The 12,135-nt window shown below is 41.5% G+C and overlaps 1 protein-coding gene across 1 annotated transcript in view; it reads left to right on the top strand.

The window, feature by feature from the left end:
• LOC122054908 overlaps positions 1–11,290 on the top strand; it is a 29,450-nt gene extending 18,160 nt beyond the window's left edge. The window contains exons 2-4 of the mRNA XM_042616325.1: positions 8,689–8,814; positions 8,932–9,107; positions 9,344–11,290. Of these exons, the coding sequence (XP_042472259.1) occupies positions 8,689–8,814; positions 8,932–9,107; positions 9,344–11,138 (2,097 nt within the window). The 3' untranslated portion in view covers positions 11,139–11,290. The remainder of the gene's footprint in view (positions 1–8,688; positions 8,815–8,931; positions 9,108–9,343) is intronic.
• The last annotated feature ends 845 nt before the right edge of the window (positions 11,291–12,135 follow it).

The raw sequence follows: 12,135 nt of genomic DNA, 5'->3' as shown, positions 1-12,135 counted from the left end.
TAGAAAAGGACTATATAATGAACCACGTGCTCATAAGTAAATTTGTTCTTAAGCAAATAATAAAGGACATGTCTAACCTAGTACCAACTGTACAAGATAAGATACCACAAGAAAACTGCAACACGTATCACAAATGATACACAATTGCATAAAGTGTCTTGTCATAGTGGGAGGGTTGTTAGGCAACCTAAATAGGTTCATGTTTTGGGAGAGTTTTTGGACTCGATCCCTGAAGGACATAAACCTGATCTCCGGATATATGACGAAGCACTCCAAGATAAATATGCAGCATCTTGGCAAAGAGTAATGAATAATAGAATTAGAATATATGTATTCTAATAAAATCTGGAAGCTTATAGAACCACCAAGTGGTGTAAAAGCCTTTGGGTGTAAAAGGTCTATAATAGAAAAAGAGGGATAGACAGGAAGGTTGAAACCTTCAAAGCAAAGCTTGATGAAAAAGGAAACTTTTTTCACTGGTAGCCATGCTCAAGTCTATCCGGATTCTTTTATCTATTTGGCAAGTGGATGTCAAGACAGCATTCCTTAATGGAAGTCTTGAAGAAAGCATCCATATAAAGCAACCAGAAGGGTTCATTGCAAAGGGCTAGGAGCATCTTGTGTAAAGCTCAATCAGTCTATGGACTGAGGTAAAGCTTCAAGGTCTTGGAACATCCGGTTTATCAAAGTAATTCAGACCTATGGATTTATTTAGTAACCGGATAAGTCTTGTGTATACAAAAGGTGTGATGGAAGCGTGGTGGTATTTCTTGTACTATACGTAGATAACATTTTTGGTAGTTGGAAACAATATCAAAATGTTGTCAGAAGTAAGGGTATGGTTGTCCAAACAATTAGATATAAAGGACTTGGGAGAATGTATATATTCTTGAGATCAAAGTAATAAGGGATCGCAAGAAAAGAATATTTTACTTATCCCAAGCTTCATACATCGGAAAAATCCTTGCTCGTTTTAAAGCATGCAAAACTCCAAGAAAGGTTTCTTACCTTTTCAGGATGGAGTAACTTTATCTAAAGATATGTCTCTGTAGACATTAAAGGAGATAAAGGAAATAAAGGCAGTTCTTTATGCTTCGGCTGTCGGAAGCCTAATGAATGCTATGCACGAGATAAGAAATCTGTTTTGCCAAGGGCATAGTTGGCAGATATCAAAGTAACTCTGGACAAGGACAGTGGACTGCAGTAAAGCATATATTGAAGTACCTTAGATGTACTAGAGATTATATGCTAGCTTACAAGCCAGTTAATTTGGTCCTTGTGAGTTGCATGGATTTTGACTTCCAATCGGATAGGGACAATAATAAGTCAACCTCGGGGTTTTGTGTTTACTTTAGGAGGTAAAGTCATAACTATGGAAGAGTGATAATCATAGGTGTTTTTCTGGACTTCACCATAGAAGTTTAGTATATGGCAAGCCTCTGAGGTAGCCATAAAAGCTGAATGATTCAATAACCTCAAGATAGATTTAGATATGATTTCTGGTTTGTCCAAAGATTATTACAATTTATTGTAATAATATTGGTGCAGTAGCAAACTCGAAGAAATCATAAGTCTATAAAGGCAAGTAAACACAATAGAGCGCAAGTACCACCCAATACGAGAAATCGTATAAACGAGGAGAAGTTGTTGCCGCCTAGAATGCATCAGATGATGACCTATAGATCTTTTCACTAAGGTCCTTAAGGCGAGAGCTTTTGATGGACTTGTTGAAGGGTTGGGAATCAGATGTATGGCAGCAGATATGGCAGCTTAGTCTTTTAGTATAAGTGGGAGATTGTTAGAGTGTATACTAAAAGCCTAGCTTTTGGTATAAACATTTATCTAGAAATAAGAATCACATTGGTCAAATGTCTACATTTATGATAAATGTAGTTGTTCAATTAATTTATATTGTAGATAACATGGTGTGTGGTGTCACACACAGAGGATCATGTTATCAGTACCTTATAAATTATAAACAGTAACTCACGACCATAATGGAAAGGAACAAACCATTGGAAGGTCGTAGTGTAATTAGGTATTAGTTTATCTTAACTATATAATTACACTAGTACACTTAGAGTGTATTGAGTAGGACCATTTGAGGTCGTTTCTTTTATACTGGCTTTATAAAGAAACAAAGACCTCGGTTATTATGGAAGTGTGTACTCTTAATCCTAATATAATAACAAGCACATATATTTGATATTTATTTCTTTAATTTATCAATGGGTGAGATTTAGTTCGATAAATCAATAAGCCCGATAAGTTGGGAAATGATATCACTTATAGTGTGTGTTGTTGATTATAGAAGGAAACTGTGTCCTAGAGATACTAGGTTGATAATGTCCTCAAGAGGAGCTCATAAAGATTGTCATGTTAAACCCTGCAGGTGGACTTAGTCCGACATGATAATAAGGTTGAGTGGTACTACTCTTGGACTTAGATATTAATTAAATGAGTTGTCAGTAACTCACTTAATTAGTGGACATTCGATATCTTAAACACAGGGAGACTAACACGCTCATAATAAGAAGGAGCCCAAAAATGTAATTTGGGATTGGTGCGGTAGTTCAATAATAGTTCTCTAGTGGAATGAATTATTATTGATAAAATTAAGTTGTGTGTTCGGGGCGAACACGGGATGCTTAATTTTATCGGGAGACCAAAACCAATTCCTCCTCTCGGTCCCTATCGTAGCCTCTTATTTATAGAGTACTATACCCACCTATACCCACCTTCATACCCATGTTATAGGGGCCGGCCAAGCTAGCTTGAGGGCCAAGCTAGCTTGAGGATCAAGCTAGGGCCGGCCAAACCATTGGTTCATGGGTGGTAGGCCCTAGCTTGAACCCAAGCTTAGGTGGCAGCCCTATTTAATTTAAAAGAATTTTAATTTTAAAATTTTCTTATGTGAAAGATATAATTTATTGAAGAGATTAAAATTAAAATATCTCTTTTATAAGTCTCTACAAAAGATTAAAGAAAGAGATTAAATCTCTTTCCTTATTTGTAGATTAGAAAGGATATTTTATTTCTCTTCTTTATAAATTATTCACATGTTGAAAAATTAAAATTATAGAAATTTCTTTTTATAAACCAATCATAAAAGGGATAAAAATTATTGGAGAAATTTTTATAAAATTTCTGGAGACAAATTAGGAAGTTTTAATTAATTAAAACTCTCCTTGTTTTGTTTTTTAAAGTGGCCGGCCATTGTGTTTAAAAGAAGAAAAATTGTTTTAATTAAAATAATTTTTCTTTACATGGCAAAAGAATTAAGGAAATTTTGTAATTAAATTTCCTAATTTGCCTACGCCAAGGAATATAAAAGAAGAGGTGAGGGTGCCTTCATGGGAACAACCTCTATTATTTTTCCTCCCTCTTTTCCTTGGTGTGGTGGCCGGCCCTTCCCTTTCTCTCTTCTCCTCTTGTTGGCCGAAACCTATCTTCTTGGTGGAGCTTTTGTTTGTGGCCGGATCAAGGAAGGAGAAGAAGGAGAGAAAGCAAGTCTAGTCTCTAGCATCCCTTGGAGCATTGGTGGTGGCCGAAATTCTTCATCCTTGAAGAAAATTATTGTGGCCGGCCATCCTCTTCTTTTCTTCCTCTTTTGTGGTGGCCGAAACTTATCTCTTGCTTGGAGTTCTTGTGGTGGCCGGATACTACTTGGAGAAGAAGAAGAAGAAGGAGAGAAAGCTTGTATCCCTTGGAGTTTGGTTGGTGTTTTGTTCTTCGTCCTTGGTGAAGCTTCTTTGTGATTGGCCGAACCTAGCTAGGAGAAGAAGAAGGTGCTTGGTGGTTTCTCATCTCGGAAGATCGTTGCCCACACAACGTCCGAGGTTAGAAGAGGAATACGGTAGAAGATCAAGAGGTCTTTCTAAAAGGTATAACTAGTAATTTTTCTTTCCGCATCATGCTAGTTATTTATGGAAATAATACCAAATACAAGAGGTTTACGATTCTAGTATTTCGAATATGTTTTTCAAAGTTGTGTTCTTTTGTTTTATTTTTCCTTGTGATTTGATTGTTCTTTTCGGTTAACCTAAAGTTATTTTAGGAAATTAAATATTAGATTTCTATAAAAGGTTTTGTCTAGTCGGTGGTGGTTGCTCCCATATCCAAGAAGGCCATGTGCCTCGCCACGTCAGTACTGGGAACCAATTATGGAAATTAATATTTAATGGAATTAATAACTTAAGGTGATTTGGGTCGAACGTGTTAAGTTCCGCAGGAGATCCAAGTCAAAACCTAAAAGAACAAATAGATTAAGTTTTGGATCAAATGTGTTAAGTTCCGCAGGCGATCCAAAATTTAATTTAAAAGAACACATGGTAGCTAGGAAAAGGTTCAGACCTTTGTACAAAATTTTTGTACAGTGGAACCTCTAGGCTTTCCGAGTAGCAACCAACAGCAGGGGCGTCCGAGGCTTCAGGGACCGTTGGCGTCCCCTCACCTTCTTCGCCGGCCGGATCAGCCGAAGCAAGGCCCCGTTCGGCTGCCTCCTTGCTCGTCACCGCCTCAATCCGAGCGGCCTTCAATTTGACTTTCTCGGTAGCTCTGGCACGCCACATGACCTTAGTTGCAGAAGCAGAAAATAAATCAGTTAGAACAAAATAAAGGGGAAGATACGGGAGCTTACTCATGCTACAAGGCAGATCGGCTGGAGTAGAAGACAAGTCGAATATATGCATTACTCCCGGGAGGAGTATCTTGTCAATATGATAGCGCTGACCGACTAGCTGTTCGGCTGCATGGAGATAGTCCGCGTCGCCTCTAAACTTGCCGAGCTCCGGTTGCGCGGGCATAGCCGTCTGCCACTTGGTGTGGAAAGTGGGTCGCTCGGAAAGCGTATGTAGAAAAAATGCTCCTTCCAATGTTTGTTGGAGCTCGGCATATTATCGAAAAGGATGAAGCCTATCCTAGACTGGAAAACAAAGGTGCCCCACTCGGCTTGCTTGGGATAGTAGAAGTAGTGGAAGATTTTTGGGGTTAAGGGAATGCCGTTCAGTTTGAACAAAACTACCACTCCGCTCAGCAACCTAATAGAGTTGGGAACTACCTGGCCGAGCGGAATGCGGAAATAGTTGCAAACTTCTAAGAAAAACTTGTGAGGTGGAAAGCGTAGTCCGGCCAGGAATTGGTCCCGGAAGAAAACAACAGTGCCGGGCGGAGGATCGTGAGGCCGATCGGAAGGTGTGGCTAGCAGTATTTGGTGGTCGATCGGTAGGTCATATGCTCGAGTGAGGCGCAAGGCGTCTTCCTCGTCGAACCGACTTTCCATGTTCTAGTACCAAAGACCCGGAGTATCGCCGGTTGACTGCGAGGTACTGGTCATGATCGAAAGGCCAGAATGCGGGATAGAAGAGGAGGGTTCAAGCAATGGAGGAAACCCGACTGAAAAGGATGATTAACAGAAAGAAGAATGTGTCTGGAGCGAGAAAAAGGGTCTTACAAGCGAGGGAGATGATCGGAAGAAGCCGTGTGATCGTCGGAAAGCCTGAGCACAGGGTCGCCGGCGAAAGGAGGAACGACAGGAGTCTGGAAACGAAGAAGACGAAATGCGGCAGAAACGGAGTCAAGGGCCTTATATCGCCGCCCGGGAGCGATCTCCACCGTCCGATCCAGGTCGTCGCTATCGAGGTTGTCATCTGATCGTCCGTTTCAAATGGCGGCTGTCCCATCGGAAGTGACGCAACCGCCATACTCTGACAAATACACGATCGCCACGTGTCAGCCGGTTACTAGCCACATTTAATGAGCTCCCCTTACCGTGCGCAGAGCACGTGACGGGTAGTGTGGGAGAACAACGGACGTCGATTCCAAGAAAATACAAGGCATGGACAGAGTATCGCCGAACGGACAGATATCGCCGCACGGATAAGCATCCTTATGCCTGGCTGAGCGGCCTAATGCAATGATCATTGTTCGGGCAGATCGGCAGTCCAGTCAGTCGGACTTTGCCTCCTTCGACTAGACTCGAGAGGAAGGCAAGTGATCCGGCGGTAAAAATCCGGAACCCCATAAGAAGGAGTCAACGCTGAGGGGAGGTCAAAGGGTCTAGTGGCTCGCCGGAAAAGGACGAGCCGACCGGACTCGGAAGAAAGGGAAATCTGATAGTAAAAGGCACCCTGGTAGGGACCAGGGTTCCGACGCTCAAATGAAGCAGTGCATAATGACCGAGCGGAAGGATGTGCCGCCCGGCCGGCGCAAAGAATTAAGGCCGTCCGGACGACGTTCTTCACCCGCCCGGCAGGCCGGGCGTCCCGGTCAGGCGGTGGGTAAAAGATGGGGACATCTTCTGACAGCCATCAAGTCATATGGCTATGCCATACTTCTAGTCTGGCAACGGGGGGTCCTGCTGTCCCATCGAAGAACATGCTCGGACTGTAGCAGTATGGTGTCAGGTAAGCTCTCTGACAAGTGCATACCGGGGTATGGGTTGCTGACACGTATGCACCTCGGTGGGCGTGCATTAGTTCCTTCTCCGTCTTATATAAAGAGGCTATTGCTTCGCCAAAGGTACGTATGATACAAGCTTGGCAGCCACTTTTTCCACCACTTACCTGACTTGAGCGTCGGAGGGTCGTCGCCGGGAACCCCTTCCCGGCTAGACTCTTGTGCAGGATCGCCGGAGCTTCGTTCGACCAGCCGGAGATTCACTCCATCGACTAAGAGCGTGCCACGTGCCCAGCGTCCTTTGGTTCAACGATTCGGACAGGATCAAGCATGTATAATCAGGTAAATACTAACATGATGTGCATAACAAATAAACAAACAAGCATGTAACAGATCGGGTAGTGATCAACCGAAGTAGATAAGGAAACACAATCGTTGCTATTTGTTAAAGACATTACTATGCATATCAACTGACATAAAGTCAAAGTACTCGTCTCCAAATCGAAAAGTCCAATCCAACGTCGAGATACTCGTCTTGAATCAGTGTCCTGTACCAATCAATGTGTATATTTTATTTAGCTAAATTCCAATAAGTAGCTAAATAAAATCTCTAACACTAAATTAGGGCAAAAACCCTAATCAACACATAAATATAAACATAATTCACACTCAACAACTAATTACAACCTCTAATTCAAACCTACACATAATCATGTAATCAAATCATACCTAAATCAATCCATTATCCACAACACGTATCAAATCTCTACACTTACCTCAATTCCATATCTGTTTAACAACACAATTTAAGCCAATACTCACTAACCTACAAGGCGATCACTAGTGTCCTACAATCGGAGATGGTGTACAGACAGTGATAACAACTGTTGCTCCAAATAGATGGCGAACAGTATCACCGAAACTGAGTAGACAAATCAAACCCACATCAATACCACATCCGAACATTCATTTGTAGCCTCACAACCCATGAAGTTGCTAAAAATAAAACCCAGGTGGAGTCACTGACCTGAGTAGCCGGAGATGGGCAGATCGGATCTAGGGCACCTATGAAAAAAAAAAACTAGGGCTGGACCGAATGAAGGGGACGGGTAGCGATCAGCGGCGGTGTGGAATCGGCGGTGATCGGGTGTGAGTCCGCAGTGGACAGTAACAACGAAATCCTCGGCAGAGAGGAAGAAATCAGCCTCAGGAAACTAGGGCTCGGCGTGGAGAAGGTCGGCGCTGTCCCGTGTGGCGGCGGCGCTATAGCACAGGCGACTGGTACCGGACCTGATGGCTGGCGCTCGACTACGCCGTCGAGCAAAGACGTGAGAAAAGCGAACGGTGCTCGTGTGCTGACGATCAACCTCGTTGCTCACCGTTTTCCGGTATTTTACAGCATATGAATATAGTAGTTCTTGATGAGATGTGATATGATAAATGTACTAGTTTTTTTTATTACGACAAGATGTATTGGATTTGAACTCTATGACCTTGTTTTTTAATGAAAGTATTTGGTTTTTGAACAATGTACATGTTTTGTTGATATAATAAATATTGAATGGATAGATGATTTATTAATATGTGCTTGTTTTGTTGATATAGTGAATGTTGATTGTATAATTCAGGGTTGACCTTAGATTTTGAAGGGTCCGCTAGAAAAAAGTCTTTTATATTCATATAAAAATAATAAAATCAATACTATAAAAATAATTTTGTTAACAAAACACATAAACTAAATTTATGTTTAAGAATTTTAAAATTTAGGGAGATAGAAATTGAAAAAGATGGGTGAAGGAGGAAGGAAAAGTCTGTTTGACTATTTCGTGCATATTTTTCTTTTTATCGGACATTTTTATAAAAAAAAATTATAATGTTCTAGAATTTATATTTAGATTTTTTTATTTTTTTTTATTTTTCAAGAGATTGTTTTGTTAGTATTTATTTAAAAAATATATATAAATATTAAAAAAAAGTGAACCTACTTTTTTTAATTTATTTTTTAATAAATTATCGTTCATTAAAAAAATAAAAAAATATATCCCTGGTGGTGACCGTTGATATTTAATGTTGTTAATTTAACAACGAAACATTTATTTTCATGGCTATTTTAGCTATAAAATATTTTTTTTTTCACTAATTTTACGATGAATATTTAATTACATAACTAATTTTATGATAAAAATTTATTTTTATCACTAAATGATTTTGTGACCAAAATACTAGCAACCGAACATTTTGATGGCTAAATTTGAGTATTTGGATAATGTGGGCATATAGATCATTCTCTAGATTCCAAGTAACCACGCGATTGCGAAGCACTGCGTTAACTCACGAATATCTGCCCTTTCACATGCCTTAATTGTTTGTTATTCGGCAAACCAGTGGACCTACCCTGCGTTGAATGATCAAGCACGTGTAAGTCGGGTATCGGTCTGTCGGCAAGTAAACGAAGAAATCAGGCGCTCTTCTTGGCTTTGCTACTCATCGATAATCAATCCACTCCGTCTATGGAGATTAGATCTTGGCCGTTAGATCCGGATTCTGATCGGACGATGCTGCGTAGCCCACTGGCGCATCTGCCTCGCCGAGTTCCTCCCTATAAAAGGTTTAATACTCCGCTCGTCCCCTGGCAGCCGCGAGGGGGACGGAAGGGAAAAAAAGGGAAACCCAAATGTCCCAATTTCTCGTCGCTCCGCCCCCAAATCCTGGTGAGCCTTCCTTGATCAAAGCTTCCTTCCATGTTATTCGATCGTTTTTTGTTTTCCATTCCGAATTTCTCGTTGATTCGCGTTTGATTTGGACGAAATACATGCAGATGGCTTTATGGTAGAATCGTCGAACGATGTCGAACCCTAACCCTAGATTAGTTTCGGAGGGCCAGCATTTGATTTTGGTTTGCGGTGCATCGGATAAAGATTTTGATTTGAGGTTTTTTTGGATGCAGGAGGATGGATCTGAACCTCTATTTGGGTCTACCTCGTTCGCCGCCGCCTCGCAGTCGCGATCTAGGGTCTGATCTCTCTCTTAACTCGTTGCGCTGGTCGTCTCCTGTTACCACCGTCGAGGAAAGGGGCTCATCAATTCCTATGTCTGGCGCTGTGGAACCTTCGGAGTCTCACCCCGCTTCGTACTCTTCCTCGCACGAGGAGTACAATCCTGAGCTGCCTGTTGCTCTCCCGGAGGATAGAGATGGCACTCCGGATCCCCCGTACTTACCTCCCTTTGGGCAATATTGGCAGTTTGAACTACCCCCTGAACCTGAAGGAGCTGATGCCTCGTACTCTCCTCCTATCATCCATACCTCACCCGCTGCACAGGAAACTGAAGCGCGTTCAGTCCAGGATGTCAGCCCCCAAACTCTTTATGATCCTACATCACCGCCGATATTCCCACCTGATGGTGTAGCGTACTTGCAGCCTTATTTTACTGGCTCGACAAGCTCACAAGGACATGAAACTGCTACTTTTAGCTTTTATCCAACACCTTCTTCTCCAAGTAGTGACTTCCTGTCTGTAAATGGTGGAGTCCCTTCGAGGCCTGAGCCTCTTCGCCCTTCAGATTCTTGTTTCAGGAGGTTTGTTGAACGGCCAAGCAGACGATTTCGGTCTACACTTCCACAGGTTAATGAGAGATTTAGTTTTGGATCCCCATCGATACCTAATCCTGAACTGTCAGTGCCTGATATAGTCAGCTCCCAAAGACCTCCAGAATGCAATGGGAAGCATAAATTAAAGACTGAAAACAAAGCAGAAGATGCTTCAGAAGGAGGAGAAGAGAAAGGAAGAAATGCTGCTAACTTTGAGTGCAACATCTGCTTTGATATGGCTGCGGAACCTGTTGTTACATCATGCGGCCATTTATTTTGCTGGCCGTGTTTATATCAGTGGTTGCATGTCCATTCAGAACATAAAGAATGCCCTGTCTGCAAGGGAGAGGTAAATGAATCAAATGTCACACCTATTTATGGTAGGGGGAATTCACAACCAAATGTTGAGAAGAAATCTGTGGAAGATGCAGAATCTGCTGTTAAAATACCACCAAGGCCAAGTGGAAATAGATTAGAAAGCTTTAGGCAGCAATTTTGGCCTGTTTCAAGGAGACTGGGTGAGGGGATTGCGGCAACATGGAGACGCCTCTTTGATCAGCATTTCCATACTGGTAGTAGATATGAATCATACGCAAACCCATATCTCCAAGAATTGTATGAAAATGTTCAACGCAGAGCTTTGATTAGGCTCAGGCCAAGAAGACTGCAAAGGGATATGAATCCTGAAAGTGGACGGGTAGCTGGAGATCCTAGTCAGCCTGCAAACAACGTGCCTAGCTCGAATAGAAGTACAACAGATTCTATTTTTCGAGACGGTGTTACTTTTTGGCACCAGTTTATGCATGATCGTGGTGTTGATCGCTTAGCTTCTATCGCAGCTGATTTTGAGAGAGTAGTTGGAAGGTTAACTCGTAATGCCGGAAATGGTGCATCTACATCAGTTGATCCTCCAACTACTGAACCTCTCGCTAGCAGGCCTCTAGCAGAAGTAGCATTGTCTGCTGATCAGGCCTCTGGTTCTAGCACCATGGCTGTGATACAAGGTGATGTTGTTATGTCTGAGGCTCCAGCAGAACCTCAAAGTGTGGGATCGTCTCCGAGCAATAGGAGGAGAGGTAGAAGCAGCACATCTGGTTCATATGATGTTGATGGAGGTGCACTACACTCATTTAAGAGAAGAAGATTGAACTAAATCATCTTGACTTGTTGTTTAGGCTAGTTCTACTTATTTTGCCTTTTTGTTAGGCCGTGTGCTTAGATAAATCCAATGGATTTTATTTTTAGTTTGTTGTATAATGTTTTTCTTAATCTTAAACTTTATAATCATGGTATTATTTGATCCAATTCAAATCAATCCAACAGCGCAACAACATTCCTAGCTGGCTAGCGGTCGTAGATGTGGTTCTCTTAGATCTAACTGGGCATTATAATGTTTTTGAATACTTTTCTATCTTTACGAGCCATTTACTATACACTAGGGACTGATATTGGCTCCGATTATCATTCTATATTTTACCCTTCATTTTGTACTGCAACCTAGAACAAATTGCTGCAGTTTCTCACAAATGCAATTTAGTATTGCCCACCTTGCTACGTTTCATAGTTATCCATTGAAGGTTTTCATGTTTTTGTTCAAGTGACCCTTTGTATTTTACCAATTTAATTCTACTCAATGTTCTAAAACTCGGGCTATACAGCTGCCTAGGCACAGGGTAGGCGCTCGACAACCGCCAACTATACCAAAAAGGTATTGGGCGGCCATCCTAGGCTGTCTTGTGCGACATTAGGCCGTCACAGGATGCATTCGGCGCCCGACAATGTCGAACGCGTCACAGGAAAGCTTCAGCGGCACTAGACACGTCGTCGAAGCCTTCCGATACCACCAAAAGCCTTCGGCGACGCGTCCGGTATTGGTGGAAGCTTCCTATGATGTGTATAGTGCCACCGGGAGGCATTGCGATGTCGTTGACATCGCGATGTTTGTTTCATTTATTTCTTATTTATTTAATTCAAACAACTCCTCACTTAATTAAAAGATTCTAATAAATTTTATTATTTCATATAAATCATATTTTTGATAATTATAATTTTACTGATTTATATTTTTTTTATTTATTAATTTTAGTAGTTTTAAGTTTTAATCATGTCAAATTAATAGTTTTATCAACTCGAAAGAATATTAATTGGAG

This window comes from Zingiber officinale, chromosome 3B (assembly GCF_018446385.1).
Source record: "Zingiber officinale cultivar Zhangliang chromosome 3B, Zo_v1.1, whole genome shotgun sequence".
NCBI classification, from domain to species: domain Eukaryota; kingdom Viridiplantae; phylum Streptophyta; class Magnoliopsida; order Zingiberales; family Zingiberaceae; genus Zingiber; species Zingiber officinale.
The sequence above is the reverse complement of the archived record's forward strand: the minus strand, read 5'-3'. Positions and strand labels throughout refer to the sequence as shown.